The sequence below is a fragment of the Odontesthes bonariensis genome, chromosome 6, assembly GCF_027942865.1.
Source record: "Odontesthes bonariensis isolate fOdoBon6 chromosome 6, fOdoBon6.hap1, whole genome shotgun sequence".
NCBI lineage: Eukaryota > Metazoa > Chordata > Actinopteri > Atheriniformes > Atherinopsidae > Odontesthes > Odontesthes bonariensis.
In genome coordinates, this window is record NC_134511.1 from 6,744,028 (window position 1) to 6,766,965 (window position 22,938).

Sequence of the window (22,938 nt, forward strand, 5' to 3'; positions counted from 1 at the left end):
GGATTGATTATTAGTGATCAATATTATCTTAAGCTAATGATAAAGTCGGTCAACATCTTCTTAGTACTGCTCTCTGTTTTAAATTCTGAGTTTGCGTACTCGAGCTTGACTGATTTTTCAAAATAATTCAGTTTCCGGTTTGTTCTACACCGACCCTGCAATTATGATTTAATTTCTTGATCTGACGTTTGACTTACTGTCTTAAACAAAATCAACTGGATCACAGAGCTCACAAAAATGCGTTTCTGTAAATAATTTTGATAATAACTTCATAATGTCAGGAAAGTTTCCCACTGCTAGATTTATTGTGAAAGCTGTGTTACTCAAGATTCCGGTCCGCGGTCAAAAATAACGGAAATGCTTCCTGAGCTGACTGGTGTCACATTGTTTGTCGTCCGGGGCCGCCTGCGTGCTGCTGCCCACTATTCGGCGCGGATACTCGGGGATGCTGCCTGCCGCAGAGATGGAGTTGGATCGCAAAAACAGCAAAGTGTCGGATAGAGTTTAGGACAAAGAGAGGTCGGTTTGGCGTTTAGTTCTCCAAGTGAACTGATCGCCTGATGGATTTTTAGTTGGAAATAAGACTGGAAGTTATCAAAATAAACTCGGGGTGAAGATGAAGCTGCTGAAGCCGAGCTGGGTGAGCCACAACGGTAAGCTTGTGCAGGAATCTGTTGGACCAAGTTGGGCTTTTGTTGTCAAGGGGGGCGACTTATTAAGGAGGCATGATGGTGGTCGACACTTGTTTGACATGTTTGTTACTGGAAAAGTCACCCAAACACCAGAGGCGGTTAATTATTTGCACAGTTACATCAGGTGCTTTGTCAATTTGAGTATCACTCCACTGTTTCCCAAATATATTTTTACTTGCTAGCCTAGCTAGCTAGTTAGCCCCCCCGGCTAGCTCGGATGCCCTGACGGTAGCTACCTATAACCAGCCAGATGACCCATGTCGAAGTTTGCTATCTGAGGGTGACATCTTGTGAAATATTTTTGACGTTCTGGGCGACGGTTTAGCAAACACACGTTGCATTTTTTTTGTGACAGCTTGACATGGAGATAAAATAAAAAAAATTAAAAAAGTGTCTGTCGGTGAAACGTGCAACGGCTGTCAGTTTGGAAAGTTAACCGTTGAGGAAACGTCCTGAATTCACGTTACGGCTAACATTTGTAGTTGTTTGAGAGTGATTTGCGTACATTGTTTTGTCGTTTAGAGCAGGGGTCTTCAACGTTTTTCAGGCCAGGGACCCCCAAACTGATGGAGAGTTGGAGCAGGGACCCCCCTAACTATTTATATGGCATACAATTGTGTTTTATATTTAACGGGGCCTGGTGCCGTGTGTAAACATAGCTACTCTGTTATTGTACATTCAATACTAAGCTATTCAAATAATACACAGGTTAATATATTCATGTTTTTATTTTAAACATGTGCAAGGTACAGGGTGGCCGTACCACTGCCATTTACACAACACTGAGCTATTCAAATAATCCACAGATTTTAACTTTAAACATGCCTGTAGATGGTATGATGTGTATTTTTTGTTATTTGCACAGTCGGTTTGCATCTGACATTGTTTACAATGAAGCCGGTTAGAGGATCCCTCGAGTTTTAAAAAAAAAATTCCAATCATCTGCAACCGCCACTAATCATTTGAAATGACTGATTATTGGTACTTTTTTTTTTTTTTTGCAGCAAATCCTCCTTCAGGTTGTTGAGATCCTCTTTTTAATCCGTCTGCAAAACGGAAATGTCCCCACAGTGATGCTGTGGTGGTTAAACTTTGAAACCAAAACCCATTCTGTTTGTTGAATTGAAAGTTTTAGCACCTGGAAATAAGCATGTTACTGTCATTAGACCACAGAAGAAGAAGGAGACACAAATGGAGGACGGTCGAGCTGTTTCTGCTTGTGTGCAGCTCTTTTTATACAACAAACCAATCAAACTAATGTGCAAAGTGTAAATTAAAATGTAATCAGACAGTTGGATATACATTTGACAGACTTTATGTTCTCTGTTAAACAGACACGATCTTAGATAAACTCAGATTCTTCAATATTTACAGACCTACATTTTTATCTTGGGATGTTATTGTCTGATTTCTTCCTAAAGGAGGAGAATTACATTTAAATATGCTGCGCCCTTTGCATGACAGAAAAGAAGCTGAATGAATTCGATGCAGTTTTATGTGACTTTAAGATGGTTTTAAGGCTTTGAGACGTGCACGTTGTTGTGTTTTGTGACAACTGTTGCTCACGACTGGGGGTATTTATCTTGTGATTTTCTTCTTTTGTTTTCTCTTTTGAAAAATTTCTATAATTCTTATCCATTTCTTAAATGTTTCTGTGGTTGTTTTGTTTTCAGCGGAGGCAGCAACGTGCACAAACATTGAGATACTTTTACCTTAATGTGCAAATTAAGTGCCGATACACTTTTAATGCCTTAATCTGCAGTCTGTGCATCAAATTCATATTTATTCTGCGGCTCGTTTGTTATTTACAGACTTTTCAGTCATTGTGCTATCCAGGATATTCTTCACACATGCTCTTTTTGTAAGATAAAGTAATGCTAAATGTTATGCAAACCAATAGGTTTCTTAGATACTGCGCAACGTATTGATAAGAGCATTCAAGTCAAGTCACCTTCATTTCTATAGCACACTTTTAACCAACACCAACAGACATGTGCACATCACTCCTGTTCTTAACTCCCTCCATTGGCTTCCTGTCCTTTATAGAACTGATTTTAAACTTTTAACGTTTGTTTTTAAAGCTCTTAGCGGCCTCGCCCTGTCGTATTTATCTGAGCTTTTAACAGTCCTGGTAGAGCTCTGAGGTCAACAGATCAGTTTCTGCTGGAAGTGCCCAGGTCAGAACACAAACCCTGGGGTGAGCGAGCCTTTTCCCAAAGCTGCCCCCAGGCTCTGGAATAAGCCCCCCGTCCAGCTGCGTCTTATTTCTGACCTGGGCCTCTTCACATCTGGGCTAAAAACTTACTTATTTAGGATGGCTTTTAATACCCAGTAGTATGATGACACTTTTATCTTATTTTATCTTAATCGATTTTGTTATATTTTATTGCTTTCACTGTTCTTTTATTGTTTTTACTTATTCTTCTCTTTATTTATTACCTGCTGTAAAGCACTCCATAAGGATTGTCTATAAAGGGCTGTATAAATAAAGTACATTTACTTTAGAAATAACAGAAGCTGTCCCAAAGTGCTTTAATAAGGGCAAAATCAGTCAAAAATAAAAAGCATTAGACGGTAGAGTAGAGCAGCTGATTAGACGGCCGCTATAATGAGATGAATAACGTGTCCTGGATCCTGGAAAGCATGTAGGGCGTGTTCCACTTTGTGCAACACCTGTGAGACGAGGAAACAAACCAGTTTCATGTTGTCGAAATGCTCCGACTGAGCTGTGCAAAATGAAGTAAATTCTTGGAATTTTCCTCCAAGGCCGACTGAAGGAAGCCTGAAAAGAGGAAAAAACCCTGAGATTCGATCAGGTGTTTCATCAGCTTTTCTCTCCTGCTGCCGTCTCCACGGTTATTCTGTGCACACGGTCACTTAGCAACACGTGAACGATGCGGATCTGTAAAAACTGTGATCTGACTTTTTTTGTTGTGTTTCAGGCAAACCCATATTTTCGGTTGACATCCACCCAGATGGGACGAAATTTGCAACGGGTGGGCAAGGTAAGCCGTCCCCACAGTTTGCATCCTTTTGGGTTTGGGGGGGGGGGGGGGGGGGGGGGGGGGGGGTACTGGGTTGGTTTTAGTCCTAGATTTCAGATTCTTTCTGCCTCATTAAAGTAAATAACATGTTTTCCCAGGATGCACTTCCACCTGAAACTACCAATGTGTGTCTGCAGTTTTCTCATTATTATTGGTTATTCGTCTCCAGGGGAGGACTCTGGGAAGGTCATGATCTGGAACATGGCACCGGTACTAAGAGATGAAGATGAGAAGAATGAGAACGTTCCCAAAATGCTTTGCCAGATGGACAATCACCTAGGTAACCAGTTTTAAGTTTTAAGCTGTTCTGCTTTTCTGTTTCTTCTCAACAGCATTCGTGCTTGACAAATGGAGCCCAAAAAAGTAACAAGTAGACGGAATAAGTTACTTTACGGATGTGTTTTGGGTCACGTGACGATGAAATTACACTGTTTAAACTTATCCGGAGCGGCACCGGCTGAAGTAGTTTCACAGGTGCTGCGACATGCTGCTGGTGTTGGAATGTGCTGCAGAAGCAACCCCTGCTATAAGAGATCAGTAAACAGGCTGCAGGAAACACAAAGTTGTTCTTGGATGTGACGCCCAGACGGCCTCTTTCTAAGGGTTTGGTAAATTAAAGCTGGTGATTTACCGCTTTCACACTCATCGCAGCAGACTGAAAGCAGCCTGTAAGGTCCTGAAACCTGAAGCAAAGCTGTAAGATGCTGCTGAAGGAGCCATAAAGGAGAAATAAATTCATTTTTCTATGTCTGCTGGAGCTGAGGCTCAGGTGCACACTGCGTCTCTCAGGTGTTTGAACTCAGAAGTTAAAAGAAGTTCCACCTTCATGGCACTAAACACCATAAATCATCTGTCTGAACACCAGCAACGGTGTTATTTTTTACATTCTAATGGGGTTTTATAAAGATGGTTGGAAATGATGGAACATTGTTTCAGATTATCCCGAAACTTTCAGGCTCAATGTTGACCGTTTTGAACTCCTCTGTTTCATGAGCTCTGGTGGGGAAAAGCTCCTGAAAGGCTGATGTGGGTGGGTGAAAGCTCCACCCGTTCGTGGCTGCAGCAGAACAGGCTCAAACTGCCACCGCGTTAAAACACCAGAAACCCAGATTCACCATCAGAAACAGGCACCTGTTCTTCTGGATCTGCAGAGAAAACCTGCGTCACAGCAGCGTGACGGCGACCAGATGTTTTCTAACCCACATGAAACAGAAAGGTGTCTGTTTGTCTGCAAAGCACGATGCATTTCCATTAGGGCCGAGCAAGTTAACTCGCTAATTATTTAACGCCAATAAATGTTTTATCGTGCATTAACGCAGTTTTTTTGTTTGTTTGTTTTTAAATTTATTTTATTATTGTAAAAGTCTGTTGCTGTCTGCTGCGGAACCGGAAAAGAAAGTAATCGGCAGAACCAAAGTCATCTGTAAACACTGCCAAGTTGAATTCTCAGCATAGTAGTTCCAGTCTAAAATATCACTTAAAGGCAAAACACACAACTGATAGCAGCAAGTCATTCAAGGAAACAGACAGTGGAGCGAGGCTTCTACATAAAAACTACAGAAAGATGCTGATGTTAAAAGTGTGTTTGCACAACAAATGTTATGGCACTTTCATTCATATGGCAGCACATTTAAAATAAAACTAAATGCTAAAAGCTATACACTACTTTTGGATTCATTTTTGGATTTTGCGTATAAATGCGATTAATCGTGATTAATCAGGGAAATCATGCGATTAATTAGATTAAACATGTTAATTGTTGCCCAGCCCTAATTTCCATGCATCCAAACACGGAGGTTTTCCCCCAGTGGAGAGGAAGCCTTCCATCTTGAAACAGCCTGTGCAGCCTTGGCGTCTGGTTACGCTCCATCTTTCTGCTGCCTCGGGGTCGTTGTCACGGAGCAGATCCTTCCTCTCACATCCTCGCTCGCACTCCACCTCAGTCTCCCCGCTTTCTCGCTTTGAATCGTCTCTCAAAATGTCGCAGTGGGCGGGGCTTTGCGTTAGGAGTCAAGCTGCGCTGTTTGGGATTTAATGAAGTAGAAGAAGTAGATGTCCTGACTGGAGGCTAATCTCTTCTTCAGGAGTTTTCTTTCATGTCTGGGAATATTATTGTGTTGCAGACTGTTAGGTTAAACTTTCCACTGGTTTCCATTTTCTTATGGAAATGGAACGTGGCGTCACTCAGATTTACCTGTTCACACCTTCGTTGAAAAGAATCCTTCTGAAAGCTGAAAACTCACAAAAAAAACTTTTTTTTTCTCTCAGTTCAGGAGAAAATAAAACAATTTTTAGTTGTTAAGATTTACTTTAAATAGTTTGCTCTCGTATTTATCAGGATGAGGAGCTTTGAAAGGAAAAAGCACACGATGTTCGCCGGGTTAGACTTTGAGTGGATTCATGCAACTCTGAGGTTTAACCAGGTAAAACCTGACGTGATGTCCATGAGACGGAAAAGCTGAAGGTTTGACCTCTCAGATGGTTTTCATTCTGAGAAATAAAGGTTTTAGGCTTTTAAACGCCACTTTTTCAGGCTGCTTTCAGGAGTTTTAAAGCATTTAAAAAAGCATTTTTAAAGCTGCTGCAGATCCCAACTCAAACACACAGAAACGTGTCCTCTCTGTCAGATTTGATAATGGAAACATCTTTTCACGCCCGCCGCCTCCTCAGCAGAAGTGTATGTTTGTGTCTGCAGCCTGCGTGAACTGCGTGCGCTGGTCCAACAACGGGCTGTACCTCGCGTCAGGAGGAGACGACAAGCTGGTCATGGTGTGGAAGAGAGCCGCGTACGTACACGGCATCCTCTGGGTGCATTTTTACAGTCGGGTCACGATCATTTGGAAGGTTTTCGATCAGTTTTTCCCCGCTTTGATCAACCGGTTTCTGCTGTTTTGATTTGTTTTCTCTGCAGGTTGATCGGTCCCAGCACCGTGTTCGGGTCGAGCACCAAGCTGGCCAACGTGGAGCAGTGGAGGTGCGTCACCATCCTGAGGAACCACACCGGAGGTACAGCGCTGCTCACCACAGCTTTTCTTTTTCTCTGTTTTGGCGTCTTACTGCCGCCCTCCGGCTGTGGAATGTGATGAAACTGTTGGCCGAACTGCGTTGGGATCACAGTTTAGAGTCTCCTCAGCACGTGTCCAGGACACGGGTCACAGTTTGGTGCTTTGTGTGCAGATGTGATGGACGTGGCGTGGTCTCCTCACGACGTGTGGCTGGCCTCCTGCAGCGTGGACAACACCATCGTCATCTGGAACGCTCGCAAATTCCCAGGTAGGAAACCCGAGAAGCCCGGCGCTCAGTTCTGCGTCGTGCCTTTAATGTTGAGTAGAAATTACCATATGAAATATTAAAGGAGCAGTTCAGCATTTTGGGGAATTTTTTGTCTGAATTTAAGTGACATTATTAATGCTGGTGTTAAAGGGATAGTTCGCCTCTTTTGACATGAAGCTGTATGACATCCCATATTAGCAATATCATTTATGAACATCTTCTTACCCCCTGCTGCGTCCTGTGAGCAGAGTTCTAGCCGAGTTTTGGCGTTGATGAAGGTAGTCCGGCTAGTTGGCTGGGGTTTAAAAAATAAAGCGTTTTGCTTCTCAAAACAATATGCGTTCAAAAGAGTAATACATTTGCATCACAAAATCGTTCAACCAGAAAAAGTCAGACCTCACAATCGCTTGGCCCTATTTTCTCTCCCTTTGTATCACTGCCTGCTGCCGACAGCCGCACCTGTTACGGTGTTTGCTGCTCGGAAGCAGCGGACTGCTCGGTCTGCACAGCACTCAGTGATATGAAGGTAGAGAGAAAATAGGGCCAAGCGATTGTGAGGTCTGACTTTTTCTGGATGAACGATTTTGTGATGCAAATGTATTACTCTTTTGAACGCATATTGTTTTGAGAAGCAAAACGCTTTATTTTTTCAACCCCAGCCAACTAGCCGGACTACCTTCGTCAACACCAAAACGAGCAGGGGGTAAGAAAATGTTCATCGATGATATTGCCAATATGGGATGTCATACAGCTTCGTGTCAAAAGAGGCGAACTATCCCTTTAAACGCATCAATTTCTCCTGTTGGAGTGACTGGAACTTGACGCGCTCTGTAGTTTTGCTTGAAAGTTGAGTGATGTCATCAGTGGTTACCCGGTTAGACCTTGAGCGTGGTGTTATTTGGTGCCTGACGTGTTTGCTGCGTCTCCTCAGAGATGGTCACCTGCCTGCGGGGACACACCGGGCTGGTTAAAGGCCTGACGTGGGATCCGGTGGGGAAATATATCGCCTCCCAGGCCGACGACCACAGCCTCAAAGTGTGGAGGACGGTGGACTGGCAGATGGACGCCAACATCACCAAACCCTTCAGTGAGGTATCCCTGCCTGTCTGTTGGGGCTGTTGCTCTGGTGTTATCGCATCGGGAGGATCGGGAATGTGAGCTTGAAACGTTTTTTTCTCTCTCAGTGCGGCGGGACGACCCACGTCCTGCGTCTGTCCTGGTCCCCGGACGGCCAGTACCTGGTGTCGGCTCACGCCATGAACAACTCTGGTCCCACCGCTCAGATCGTGGAGAGGGACGGCTGGAAGACTAACATGGACTTTGTGGGCCACCGTAAAGCCGTCACCGTGGTGGTAAGGCGGCTTTTTAGAAACATCCTTCTCCGTTAAAGCGACCATCTGTGCGTCCTCGCTGATCCGTTGTCTGTTTTTTTGTAGAAGTTCAACCCAAAGATCTTTAAGAAGAAGCAGAAGAACGGCAGCTCTCCTAAACCCAGCTGTCCGTACTGCTGCTGCGCCGTCGGCAGCAAAGACCGATCGCTCTCCGTCTGGGTCAGTCCATCTTTTTATTACTCCATTTTACTCTTCATAGCGTTTGTATTGGTCGCTCTGTTCCTCTTCCAGCCTCCAGGAAATTTAACGTCCGTGTGGTTGTTTCTCCTTCATGTTGGTGGGATATCTGGGAAACTGAAACAGAATTTGCTCCTCAGAAGGCCCCGGGGCCGGTTTAAAGTTTGACTTTTTTTCTCCTCCAGCTCACCTCACTGAAGCGCCCTCTAGTGGTCATCCATGATCTGTTCGATAAATCCATCATGGACATTTCCTGGTGAGTGTGGCCTCAGAGGTGCTTTATTTTTGGTTTGTTATTTCTGCATTATTTATTTATGAGAAGATGCTGGTATTGAAACATCTTCAACGCCTCTGAGTGAAATGTGTGTGTGTGTGTGTGTGTGTGTGTGTGTGTATGTGTGTGTGTGTGTCAGGACTCTGACGGGTCTGGGTATGTTGGTGTGCTCCATGGACGGCACTGTGGCCTATCTGGACTTTTCCCTGGATGAACTGGGAGACCCGCTGAACGAGGAGGAGAAAGTAAGACGCATCTTTTTAGGCTATTCCCTTTTTTAGTTTTTCCAATTCCTCGTTTTTCTTTTTTTTTTTTTTTCCCCTGTTGGAAGAAAAATTCATAAAACAGACTCAGAAAAAACAGTTATAATTTAAGCTGTCAGCTAAACTTATGGGTTCAGAAAAGGCTCATAAGGAATGTAAGGGCATAACTCCCTCTGACATCCTCGACATGCTAATATTATCAGCGGCCAAAACCAAATGTTCTCTAGTTTAGGGCTGCTTTTTTAACTGGAAGCGTCTAACAAAAAGATGCAAAAGGATGGAACTTTGGCGCACGTGTTGAGATTTTAGGCACATTTTAGTGTCTTTGAATCAAACCCTAACTGCTTTACTTAGGCGTGTTGGTGTGCTCCGGTTTGGTTGGGCTAAAAATGTTCACGTGCTTGTGTAAAAGTCCGGTTTTGTTCTGACTAAGGCAATAGCTCGTTTGTTTTTGTTTTTTTTTGTCATGCGGATGTGCTTCCAGATGCGTAGAGCATCATCAGCCCATGTTGTGCCATCATGATTTGTCACCTCCACAGTGAGGAAGTATGTGTGCTTCCTAAACCTAAACCTGTGCTTCCTAAACCACATCTAGAGTTTCCGCTTTGGCCCTATTTCTTTAAATGAGGCTTTAACGGGATAAATAGAACCAGATTTCTCTGATTATGACTTCTCCATCATATGTGAATGTCTTTCAGAACGTAAATCCGAATTGTTTCTTCTTTTCCTTTCCTCTGTGTGCTCTTAATGCTAATCCAACCAGCAGGTTCCCGTATTTATTGGCGTTTAACCAAAGTCTGTTTTGGTCCTTTTGATTGTTGACATTGACCTCGGTCGTCTTTAAGTTTCTTGTGCTTAAAACTGAAACCCGAACTGAGAATTGGTTTAAACACGCGAGCTGAATTCTATAAAAAAAAAAAATCAAACTTGTTCTCGCTCCCTGTGCCGAACAGAACAGCATCCACCAGAACATCTACGGTAAGAGCCTGGCTATCACCAACACCGAGGTTCAGCTCTCCACCACCATCATCGAGAACCCCGAGATGCTGAAGTACCAGCAGGAGCGGCAGACCTCGGCCCAGGCCAACGCGGGGGCAGCCAGCGCCGGGCCCGAGTCCTCAGCCCCCAAAGTCAACAGCGTGATGAACGGAGAGTCTCTGGAGGACATCAGGAAGGTGAACCAGCAAAGTATTCACTGCTGTGGCTTTGGTTCAGGACAGGATGCTGAGTTTAAGATGACTTGATCAGCAGCCTGATGGACTTTATTTGAGTCCTCTGGATAAGAGTCCAGCCGAGAGGAGCGGCTCTTATTCAGATGTTTAAATCTCTCAGAACAGAAGCTGGTTCGACTTTCCTCACCGCACTTTTCCCCTTTTCTTACAGAACCTTCTGAAGAAGCAGGTGGAGACGAGGACGGCGGACGGAAGAAGACGAATCACGCCGCTTTGCATCGCTCAGCTGGACACGGGGTGAGAGAACCGACACCTCGATTAACCACAAACATTCACGATCGCGGCTGTTCCTTTGGAAAAAATGTGAAACTGACCAAAGGTTTCAGGATGTAAAACGAGTCCACACTGAGCAGCCAGAAATCCGAATCTCTGAGCTGAATTACCTGAAGTTGGCCTTGGAGCTGGTTTGTTGCCAGGTCTGCAGCGGTGCGGCATGTTGGCTTCAGGCTCCCAAATCGAATAGTTCTCATCACTCTTCTGCAATTAAAAAAAACTAGGGCTGGGTGAGTTAACTTGTTATTATTGCGTTAACTCGTTAGTTGTTTAACGCCGATAAATATTTTATCGTGCATTAATGCAGGTTTTATTTTTTATTTTATTTACAAAAAAATTTTTTTTTTAAATTTGGGGGGGCTTTTGTGCCTTTAATGGATAGGAAAGTTCAGAGAGACAGGACGCAGGGGGCAGAGAGAGGGGGAACAACATGCAGCACAGGGCCGTCCGATGCGGTACTCGAACCGGGGCCAGCTGCAGCGAGGACTATAGCCTCTGTACATGTGGCGCCTGCTCAACCCACTACGCCACGGACCACCCCTGTTTTATTATTTATTTTATTATTGTAAAAGTATGTTGCTCACAGGCTTTATTATTGGAAAAGTCTGTTGCTGTCTGTTGTGGAACCGGAAAAGAAAGTAATTGGCGGATCCACCAAACATGGAGAAGGGTACGGAACTTTTACTCGGCCATTTTCATTTTAAAGTTCTTCCAGACGGCGGAGTCGACAGAACCAAAGTCATCTGTAAACTCTGCCAAGTTGAATTTTTGAACTTTTGAATTCATCTTTGGATTTTGCGTACAAATCCGATTAATCGTGATTAATCAGGGAAATCATGAGATTAACTTCAACTTGTGTAAATTAGGGCGTCCGTGGGAGAAGCGTTTCAGAAACACGAGCCGGGAATTGACGAGGAAGCAGTGAAGAGAATCAAAACAAGAGATTTCGTGGCAGCTGCTGCATTCTGAGCTATCTGCAAACGAGCAGAGAAGCCTGATCTGAACCAACCTACGTGTCACTGATGTAGTCGAAGTGATGAAACTTTTTCCAGGTTTCTGAAGAAGAGATGAAAAAAAGCTGTTAAAATTAGTTTTTTTTAGAAAACAGGGTGAATATTTGGAGTGTTGTGGTGTTCGGGTTTTATTCTCCTGTCAGAACCTGTGAGGTCCACAGTGATAAGTTGTTGTCCATCTTTCTCTTCAGGGATTTCTCACCGGCTCTGTTCAACAGTGCTCCCATTCTGCCCTCGGGCTCCTCCATGTCCAACCAGCTCGCCCCCCAGCTCAACTCCGACTCCAGCCCAGGCCAGGCCTCTTCTCTGGGGCTCCGGCCCTGTCAGGACGCCCTGCTCACCTCGCCTGCACCCAACAGCACCAGCAAAGGCCTGGAGGACAACGGCGACGGGTACGCAAACCAGCCCAGGGTCATCTGCACGTTCTTTTATTTCCGGTTGCTTCTCTGGCGTCACTTTTAACTCAGATCTACTGGTTGGTTCTTTCAGTGTCAAGTCCAGTCTGCTCCTCACTTCTGCCTCCAAGATCGAGCCGATGAAAGCTTTGGACTCCAGGTTCACAGAGAGGTCAAAGGCCACCCCGGGGGTCACAGCGGTCATCTCCTCCATCGCTGGACTCACGCCTCTGGATAGGTGATTGACCACACTGATGTTAAATAAATAAATGAATAAAAAAACGAGGATACAGAGAAAACATTCTTTCTCCTCCGTTCGTCCCGCAGGCCGAAGGACGCCGTCTCTTCCCTGAAAGACGCCAAATCCAAAGACGAGACCAGCAGCGACAGCGAGGACAAGATGGCCGCCATCAATAAAAATCTGGCGTTCGGCAAGAGGAAATCTGAGCTGATGATGGATGGAGCAGAGGTGGTGGAGAAGAGGAAGAAGGGACGGCCGAGGAAAGACAAGATGGCCGCCACCATTCCCCAACCCTTCACTCAGGTAGAGAGAAAGAGACGGACGGTCTGGTTTCAGCTCCACGGGTTTAAAAGTTGCAGCCAGCGAAGCTCCTTCTTCTCAGATATCTTTGTTACAGATGAATAACCGATGTGTTTGTCTTTCTTCTCAGATAACTCCTCCGACCGAGCGTGAACCCAGCAGGGTGGCGGCCCCTCCAGCTCCCGCAGCCCCCCTCAAGCTGCCCACCCCGAGCACACGAAAGGCCTTCAGTCTGCAGGTCTGCACCGTTCCTCCGACTCTGAGACCTTTAGTGCTCACTCCTGATGCATCCAAGAAGATGTTATTTAGCTGCCTCCACTCCCCACCTTATGTAAATGTAAATGTACTTTATTCATACAGCCTGTAGTGGCCATTTGTCCATAAAAAACAAATTAAACTTAAACCAAAAAAAAAATCAGAAGGCCACTGATGCACCATGGGGGATGTGGTTTAACGCAGGCAACAGAAGATGAACGTCCGAGATGAATTCTTGCGTTTTCTGATGATTTATTTCCAAACAATAAAACAAACAAAAGAACAAAGAAAACCTGCTGCTCTCTCCTTTTCCCTGGTTAAAAAAAAAAACCCATTGGCCCACCCAGGTGCATGCTGGTACTCCAGGTGCCCAGTGTGACCCAATTAGCAAAATATTCTAAACAAATAACCAACAAAGAATATTAGCAAAAAATCTAATCTAAATAAAACACTGAAATTAATCAAATAAAGTTACTCATAATTAGCAAATTAAAACAAAAACTAACTTTACAAATGGCTCCTACACAGCCCTTTACAGGCAATCCTTACGGTGCACCAAAGTGCTTTAGAGCAGGTAATTAATAAAGAGACGAAGAAGTAAAAACAATAAAAGAACAGTGAAAGCAATAAAATACAACAAAATCGAATAAGATAAAAGTGTCATCATACTACTGGGTATTAAAAGCAATCCTAAATAAGTAGGTTTTTAGCCTAGATCTGAAGAGGCCCAGTTCAGAAATAAGACGCAGCTGGACGGGGAGCTTATTCCAGAGCCTGGGGGCAGCTTTGGGAAAAGGCACGCTCACCCCAGGGTTTGTGTTCTGTTGACCTTATCACCTACAGTCTGTACGGGTGCAGTTTACAAATCAGTATCGGTCCAATAAAAGTTCATTTCTTTGCACAAATAAAGAAAAATTCAAAATTTATGCCACGAAAGAGGTAAAAGGACTCTGGTTTTAGGAGTTTTAGAGTTGTACTGACATCACTCAGTCTGTTGTTGAGGACTAAACAGTTGCCAGGGGAGCATACCGACTGAGTGCAAATTCTTTGGCTGCATTTGCAGATAAGAATGTCGGACCGGTTTAAATCTTGTTGTAATTCCTGCGCTTCCTATCGGCTCACCGTTGGTCCATTCCTCAGTTTGTTTCGTTTGTTTTACAGACGTCTGCATCTTGTTCTTTACTTTCTTCTTCTTCTTTTTTTTTTATGCCACTGCCGTGTTTTCAAAGTATAAACCTAAAAGATGAAGCTGTTTCATCGTTATTAACGGAGCAGGAAATGTGCAGGTGAGCATGGAGCCGTCGGTGTTCCTGGAGGTGGAGAACGAGGCGTCGGTGGTCGCAGGTTCGAAGCTCAGCCAGCTGCGATGCTCCAGAGACGGACGGGACTGGCACACGCTGCTGCCCAGCTCCGTGGTCACGGCTGCAGGAAGCAGGTGGGCACAGCTTTCCTCTCATCGGATCTGATACCCTGTAGATTGCAGATGTTCAGAATGTGGGATCTTTCCTTGATGCGTGACTAAAACCCGAATGAAACGCACCAATTAAGAATTAAATGGGAGAATCCAGCCATGATAGGTGCATGTTTTCTTTAATGGGCCTCGTAAAAAGGTGTCGGATGGAAACAGTTTGATGCGCTTTCTTTGGGAGAAATGGAAACTCATCAGTTTCTGGTTTGAACCGGCAAAACAATCCCAGATATTCTCAGTAATTATTATTTATTTATTTTATTTATTTTGCTTTGTTGTTGTTTTTTTTTATTTTTTGATCAGTTTATTTTCTTTTGATTTATTTTGGAACTTTACTTTTTTTTTTAACCCTCATACCTGATTTTAAAACACAACTTAATTTCTGAAAAAAATTTTTTTTAAACGACCTAAAAACATCATATGTTAATATTTACTTCCACTTTTTTTTTCATAGATCTTTTATTCCACTTCAGTTCTGATCATAACTACCAACTTTTCAATTATTTTCAAAAATGTAACCCTTTAAATACTGGTTTATATGATGTAAACGCCAATTTCTGTAAAAAGAAAAAACACAAAAACTGCTATATTTTCAATACATAGAATGCAAAGTGGAATTATTGATTGAATTATGGTCTGGGATATGTCAATGATCAGCAACAACATAGATTTTTAGGGATTTTTTTTTTTTTTTGCTATGTCTGATTCATTAAAAAAATTAAAAAAAAAAAAATTCTGAAAAGGGACATTTTTGAACGACCTAAAAACATCATATATTAATAAAAAAAAAATGAACCCTTTAGATGCCAATTTGAACTTTTTAGCCCAAATTTTAAACCTTTAGGTGCCAGTATTTTCAAAATATGGAATGCAGAGTGGAATTGTTGAGTAGGGATAATTATGGTCTGGGATATGTCAATGATCAGCAACAACATTGATTTTTAGGGATTTTTAATTTTTTTGCTATGTCTGAAGTTTATTATTTACCACTAAGCTGTAACATATTAGGAGCCTCAACGTGCATGTTTTTAAGCCCCTGATCTCCCGTTATGACGGGACATCTCAGGCAGGCCGCGACGCCGTCTGACCGGAGTCTCTTTGGCCTGAACGGGGATCAGAAGGGGAATAATCGGGTCATTTTCCTACTCTCCCTCTCCCTCAGTGACATCATCGCGGTCGCCTGCGAGGACAGGATGCTGTCGGTGTTCTCTTCCTGTGGGCGGCGGCTCCTCCCGGCCATCCAGCTGGCCACGCCGGTGTCCGCCCTGCATTGCTCCTCCCACTTCGTCATGGTTCTGACCGCCGGAGCGGCGCTCTCCGTCTGGTCGGTGCTCTTCTGTGCTGATGGAACATTTTGAGCTCGTCTGTTGTTGTTTCTGATGAATTTATTCCTGGTTAGAATAATGGAGTTGATGTTGTTTACGATGAGGAGCGTTAATGTGTCGTGTGTCCGTTTTCAGGGATGTTCACAGACAGAAAGCTCTGGTGAAGAACGAGTCGCTGCTGACCATTTTATCTGGTGAGACATGACGACACACACAGCTGATGATCTGTTGTCTTTCCTACAGGAAGAAGCTACCAACACAGTCTGTGAGAGTGTGAAAGTGGAAGTGCAGAACCCATATAACGAGGATTTGATGCAGTTTCTTTCTGTCTGGCATGAATTAAACCAGGGATGTCCACATCCGGTCCTGGAGGGCTGCTGTCCTGCAGGTTTTAGATGTTTCCCTGCTTCAACACCTGATTCAGATCAGTGCATCATTAACAGGCTGCTGCAGAACTTAACAATCTGTTGAAGAGATTCATTTCATCTAAGTCAGGTGTGCTGAAGCAGGAAACATCTAAAGCCTGCAGGACATCCCTGAATTAAATGCTCCAGATATTTCACACAGATCCTGCTGTAAGAAAGACGTCACGATTACGCTGCCTTTGCTCTCCTCTGCTTGTTCATAGCGACCAAAAACAGGAAACTTAGCGTCCAATTGGTGGTGTTTTCAAATAACACGCAGATGTTACCGGTGACACCCCCCACACACACAAACACCCGCAGCTGCAGCAACAAGACTAAAATGATCATCTTTGGCCAATAAAAAAAGAGCTTCTGGTCAGATGAATGTGTTAAAGTTCAGGACGTCAGTGTGGTCACATGGCTCACTTGGGTCACTTATTCATCACTTTTACTTTCTCAGCCACGGTTCCAGCTCGATGAGCCTTTGGCACAGAAAAAGAACCGATTTTATAGCAAAAATGTTCGCTGTGTTGGACTGTGTCACGCAGTGGAGGCTGGGTAATAGAATACCCACTTTTAGTTTATTAGTATCAGTCTGGTTAACTGATTATTATCGCTGAGCAAAATAAATGGAAAACTGTTTATGTTTGGAGGTGAATTGGACATTTTTTACCTGCTTTACCCATCTGTTTTGGCTTCTTATGTCACTCTGGATGGAACATCTGGAGCTGTGCTGTAGCACCGAGACCTTTTGAATGTTTACATGCAGGAGAAATTCAACCCCCCCCCCAACCGTGTTACCTGGGTGTGTTAGTTTGTTTGGCTTTGGTATGATTTAAAGTGAGTAAAGCTTTGAACACGCTTCACTAACATCTGCAGGAATAATCTAAGTTGTTGTGGCTCGTACCCGACTCGAGTGACCTTTCAGCAAATAGATATTTGATCAACACACAGCATCACATCTGCAGCCTGTGCACCGGTAGCTTTTAGGAGGACCGCACATCTGTATGTATTTGTGTTGAAAACACACATCTGTAGCGTCTGAAAGCCACACAGAAGGATTCATCAGTGCTCAGTTTCATCAGTTTTTAAAGTCCAGCATCTACTAAACGCCACAGAAGAGCTGAGACATCTGACATTAAACTATTTCTTCTTAAATGTGTTAATTGCATCTTCCCATCTGAGATCAGGGGACTCGATTTAAACGTCTTTCTGTTAAAGTTAACGTGTGAAACCTGAAAAGCACCAACTCTCCCAGTTTGATGCTGTAACGAACACAAATGAGCAGATCAGTGTTTTCCTTTGGGACTGCAGACTTGTCTCACCCTTACATCATAACGGCGTGCGGTTTGTGTCTGCAGGTGCCGACACCGCGGTGTCTCAGTCCCTGCTGACTCAGCAGGGCGTCCCCGTGGTCGGGCTGTCCAACGGGAAGTCTTACTGCTTCAGCTCATCGCTGGAAACATGGTGAGAAGCAGGGAAGGTCCAACAGCTGGTGAGTGCGTGTGATTCAGCTGCTCCATGAACTACATTCTGTCTCTTTCAGGACTCTGATAGCAGATAAAGGCGACTCTCTGGTCCAGTGCGCCGACTTCAGGAGCTGCCTACCCTCCCATGATGCACCTGTGTCTTCGGGGCCGCTGGCTGTCATGCAGGGACGCAACCTAAAGTAGGAGTTTAGTGTTTCAGCATCTCTTCTTCACGGGGAATGAGTTCTAACTGAAGCGCTTCTTCCCGCAGTGCCGGTCGGCTGGCGTCCCGCCTCTCCTCCACCCCTCACCACCTGCAGCAGAGCATGACGCTGGCCTTCCTGGAGAATCAGCTGGCGTCCGCCCTGACGCTGCAGTCATCGCAGGAGTACCGCTACTGGCTGCTCATCTACGCCCGCTTCCTCGTCAACGAAGGTACGCTTCGCCGTCAGCGGCCGCAGACCGAAGATCAGAAACAGAGCAGCTAAAGAGGATGGTCCCACGGAGGCACCATTCCGTTTGTTTCAAAGGCTAAGAACATTAAATAAATAAATAAATAAATAGATCAAATAAAATAATAATAATAAAAGGAAATGGCTAAAATGAACTCTGTCGTAAACAGTAAAAATAATAAAAGTAAACTAAAAATGTAAATTGACTAAAATAATTAAATGAATGTATATATATGGCATTAGTTAAAAGCCAAATTAAATAGGTGGGTCTTGAGCCTGTTTTTAAAAATATCAACACTCTCTGCGGCCCTTAGGTCCTCTAGCAGGCTATTCCACAGACGGGGGCCATAGTGCTGAAAAGATGCCTCACCATAAGTTCGTGTTCTAGCTTTGGGTATTATTAAAAGGCCGGTGCCGGTGGGTCTCATATGGTAAAAGCAATTCTGATAGATAAGAAGGTCCAAGACCCCTAAGACATTTAAAAACCATTAAAAGAACCTTAAAATCTGGTGTCCCTTTACTCAAGGATCAAGGATTGAACTTTATCCCTGAAAAACAGGGAGAGTTTGGGCTAAAACTATCGTCTCTGTCCCGTTATCAAAGTGTATTTAAGCAGTTTCTAAGTGTCCATCTTTCGTGTGTCCGTCCCTCCAGGCTCTGAGTATCGTCTCCGGGAGCTCTGCAAGGAGCTGCTGGGTCCCGTCCACAAATCGGCAGCTACGTCCTGGGAACCAACAACTTTGGTACGTCACTCAACCTAAAAATCCAGCTTTTATCCACCTTCCAACAAAGTTTAGGTTCAGTGTTGCTCCTGTTTCCCGCTTCAGTCGCTATAAAATGTAAAATAATCAGGTTGATTTTCCTCCTCTTACCATTTTCGATTCTGCTTAACGATTCGGTTCTTTATCGATTCTCATTTGGGAACAAACCGGTCGATTAGCATAAACTTTGTTTAGTTTAGAAGTAACACGAGTCATGACCTCACAAACCCAACAACGGTCTATCCTGGCCTGGGGAATTTTAACTCTTCCCTGCTCTGGTGAAAGGAGAAGCTGGAGGTAGAGGTGAACTGGGGGTAGTACCACCAGCCTCTGGCTCTGAGCCAATCAGGCTCTGTCTCTCGTGATTTCATCTTAATGTAATGCCTGAGAAGGCATTCGTTTAACCTTAACCATTACTAACAGCAGGTTTTACAATGAGGCAAATGGCGCTAACATGATAGGCAGTGTTTGTTTGTTTGTTAGTTTGTTTGTTAGTTAGTTTGTTAGTGTGTTAGTTAGTGTGTTAGTTAGTTTGTTTGTTTGTTTGTTTGTTAGTTAGTTAGTTTGTTTGTTAGTTAGTTTGTTTGTTTGTTAGTTAGTGTGTTAGTTAGTTTGTTAGTGTGTTAGTTAGTTTGTTAGTGTGTTAGTTAGTTTGTTAGTGTGTTAGTTAGTTAGTTTGTTTGTTTGTTAGTTAGTTTGTTAGTGTGTTAGTTTGTTAGTGTGTTAGTTAGTTTGTTAGTGTGTTAGTTTGTTAGTGTGTTAGTTAGTTTGTTAGTGTGTTAGTTTGTTAGTGTGTTAGTTAGTTTGTTAGTGTGTTAGTTAGTTTGTTAGTTTGTTAGTGTGTTAGTTAGTTTGTTAGTGTGTTAGTTCGTGTGTTAGTTAGTTTGTTTGTTTGTGTGTTAGTTAGTTTGTTAGTGTGTTAGTTAGTTTGTTAGTGTGTTAGTTTGTGTGTTAGTTTGTTTTTTTGTGTGTTAGTTTGTTTGTTAGTTTGTTAGTGTGTTAGTTTGTTTGTTAGTTTGTTAGTGTGTTAGTTAGTTTGTTAGTGTGTTAGTTAGTTTGTTAGTGTGTTAGTTTGTGTTAGTTTGTTTGTTAGTGTGTTAGTTTGTTTGTTAGTTTGTTAGTGTGTTAGTTTGTGTTAGTTTGTTTGTTAGTGTGTTAGTTTGTTTGTTAGTTTGTTAGTGTGTTAGTTTGTGTTAGTTTGTTTGTTAGTGTGTTAGTGTGTTAGTTTGTGTTAGTTTGTTTGTTAGTTTGTTAGTGTGTTAGTTTGTGTTAGTTTGTTTGTTAGTGTGTTAGTGTGTTAGTTAGTTAGTTAGTTAGTTAGTTAGTTAGTTAGTTAGTTAGTTGCAGTGTTAGCCGAGGACATGCTAACGTTGCTGCTGGGTTGAAATTCACCAACGTTAGTTCGGAGCGGATCGAAAACGCGACATTCATTCATAGTTATTGCATGTTGGTAGTATTTCCTCCCTTTGGTGAAATATTCACTTTGCAAGTTGCCCTGTTGTCGTCTTTGTGTAAGTGTAACCAAACTTTCGAGCGTTTGTACCGCGCCATGTTTACTGTTTACTGTTGACTGCTCTGGAATCGATAAGGGAATCGTTTGCACAATGCCCAAACTATTCCAAGGAATTGAAACACTGGGAACCGGTTCTCAACAAGAACCGGTTTTCGATTCCCATCCCCAGCCAGGAGTGCGTGAGCTCGGTGTCTCAGATCCGCTGTTGCATCACCTCTCTGTGTCCTGTGTGTTCAGGGTCTGCGTAAACGGGAGCTGCTGCGGGAGGTCTTACCCGTCATTGGTGAGAACCTGCGATTCCAGAGACTTTTCACCGAGTACCAGGACCAGCTGGAGCTGCTCCGCGGTAAATAACGCACCGCTGCTGCTGCTGCTGACACAAACTGACGCAGGAAACGTGGACTGAAACCGGCCGGCGGCTCGGTCCAGTTCGGATAAACTCTGACTGCTTTCACGAACTGGGAAAGCTTGAAACGCTGCTCCAGCTCAGTCCTGGAAAAGCCCACCCGGGTTTTTTCTGGGAACTTCAGCATCGGCACGTCTGCAGCTTTTTGAGCGCTGGGACTTTTCAGAGATGTTGCACACGGGGGGGGAGTTTGTTTCTTTTATTTGTTTTTCTCAGATTTCAGTTTGATCTGCCCATTTTGATCTTTTTGTCCTTCTAAATGTGATTTTTCTGGCCTATGCACCTCCCTCCTGTCCTGACAAATCATGAACTTAAAAGTTAAACTCAAAGAAGAAGGCGAATCAACGATTCCAGATGGGATTCCAGCTCTCTGTCGGGTTGAATCCCTCCACATAAAGGAAGCAGGGCGGTGAGATGTTCGTGCTGAGGATGATGTTTCATGTGAATATGAACGGGGCCAGATGCTAGTACCAAAGTGATGCATTTAGCAGCAGAAGGATGAAGAAAATGAAGGCATCCAGACACGAGGGGTTTATCTCTCGACCGATTCTGATGCCAAAATGTGAAAAAAACAGCTTAGAATAGAGGATGGATCTCTGGGAAATGGAGTCAGAAGGGATTTAAAAAAGGAGCAGGTGATTCTTAAAAGACAACCACGTGTAAACTCAAAGAGGGAGCGCTTCATTGGTGCACAAACAGGAAGTACGAATGTCCTGGAAGTGAATCCGCGCCTCTGACAGCCGACACAGTGTCAGACTGAGTAATAAAGTAAAATAAACTGCAGGAATCCCTCGTGGACGTGCAGCGTTTGAAGCATCAGCACAAGCTTTTTTGATCCCAGGCGCACCGTTTGTAGACCGAGCTTACACTTTTACAGCCTTTTTACACCCAACCGAGCATCGGCCGTGTCTGAGCGGCGCGTTACGGAGTGTCTGCGCGGCGCAGATTTCATGATTTCACCCTTTTTTTTCGTGCCGTTTCTCCCACAAAAAAGCCAGTTTTCACAAGCCATATCCTCCCAACTCCACGCATTATTCTTTGGCGAGCGAACGACAATGTTGTGATAAAAAGTGAGCACTAATTTAGTTTTTTTTTCAGGTTTCCTTTGTTGAATACCGTTAATAAACAGCCACGCCTCTTATACTGGAGGGGAGCGTTGCCATGGCAGCGCAGCCTCTTTGTGACGAGGTCGCCTGCCGTTTTCTGCACAGACGCTGACGACTCGGTTTAAGAGTCATCGAACTGAACTTCAGCAGCCTCGTTTAAAATCTCGAGTATTTGAAGTTCTCGATGTTTCGTACGTCGGATAAAAGTCGGATCTGCTGTGTTCCCGCTTCAGGAAAACAAAGCCTGAAGTACTGGGGTTGAAGAGCCTCTGAATCATGGAACCTAATGAAAATGTCTGTTTGTCAGATGTAAAGGTGTGAGCGTGGACTGTTTTAAATCATGTGAACCGACCGGATAAATGAGCTCCAGCGTTTGATTTGTAAATAATCGGAAACACAACCCGGGGGCTCGTTGGACTCTTTCTCCCCTTCGTGTGTCTGTGCTGCCGGGATTTGAACCACTGCAGAGACGTCAGGACTAATGGGAGCTGTTCCGTTTTTTTTTTCTGACATCCATTAACTTGACATTTGAACGGGTTTCAGAGGCTCAGAGTTCAGGCTTGTGTGGAGCCTTTGCCGGCCTGCAGCAGCATTAACGTGCTCCTCTGAGCTCGGAGCGAAGCCGGGAAGCTCGTTCGCTGCAGAGCAGGGGACGACACGTCGCTTATTCATCTGTACAGCCTTTCCTTTGTTTTTTCTCTTGCTTTTTTTCGTGCTGGTATTTTTTTAAATGTTTGTAAACACACACTTTTTTGTTTTGTTTTGTTTTGTTTTTGTTTTTCAGTTTCTATAAGAAAAGAAAAAAATGAGCAGAGATGAGCTGAAATTTTGCTTTGGAAGAAAGAAGGTGCAAATTAAACCAGGAACAGATGGGTTTTGGTAATTCCTTGTCTGCCTCTTCTTCCCCTTTGTGTCTGAGAGATAAACACTGGCAGGATGCCTTCGCTTCAAAGTGAATATGAACCTTTGAAAGCCAAAATCTTGAATTTAGAATAGGAAATCAGAGCATCAGAAGTATAGTGACCTGATGATGGTGCTGGGCGAAGAGTGGAGGTATGACACTGATGTTCCAGCTCATCCTGAGGGAGACACGAGCGTCTAAAAGAGCTAAATTCCTCTTCAGTGTGTCGAAATGTTCTTAAAACCCCAAACAACAACCTGTTGGTGACGTTAAAGTTAAACCAACAGTGATAACGGTGTCAGGAAACGGG

General features: G+C 43.8%; 1 protein-coding gene across 1 annotated transcript; it reads left to right on the plus strand.

Annotated features, from left to right (window-relative positions):
• Window positions 1–381: 381 nt before the first annotated feature.
• hira (histone cell cycle regulator a) lies at window positions 382–22,610 on the plus strand. Its single transcript, XM_075467191.1, has 25 exons — window positions 382–653; window positions 3,635–3,697; window positions 3,906–4,016; window positions 6,432–6,522; window positions 6,648–6,742; window positions 6,914–7,009; window positions 7,941–8,101; window positions 8,194–8,361; window positions 8,446–8,559; window positions 8,763–8,833; window positions 8,991–9,096; window positions 10,068–10,289; window positions 10,498–10,583; window positions 11,824–12,024; window positions 12,122–12,265; window positions 12,355–12,571; window positions 12,699–12,806; window positions 14,110–14,258; window positions 15,454–15,615; window positions 15,752–15,810; window positions 17,382–17,487; window positions 17,567–17,689; window positions 17,761–17,924; window positions 18,596–18,684; window positions 20,453–22,610. The coding sequence occupies exons 1-25, from the start codon at window positions 617–619 to the stop codon at window positions 20,567–20,569; spliced, it is 3,060 nt and encodes a 1,019-aa protein (XP_075323306.1). The 5' UTR covers window positions 382–616; the 3' UTR covers window positions 20,570–22,610.
• The last annotated feature ends 328 nt before the right edge of the window (window positions 22,611–22,938 follow it).

Coding starts and splice junctions, on each gene's coding strand:
- hira (XM_075467191.1), top strand. CDS start 617: ATGAAGCTGCTGAAGCCGAGCTGGGTGAGCCACAACG. Junction 4,017..6,431: donor CCAGATGGACAATCACCTAG/GTAACCAGTTTT, acceptor TTGTGTCTGCAG/CCTGCGTGAACTGCGTGCGC. Junction 10,584..11,823: donor ATCGCTCAGCTGGACACGGG/GTGAGAGAACCG, acceptor CTTTCTCTTCAG/GGATTTCTCACCGGCTCTGT.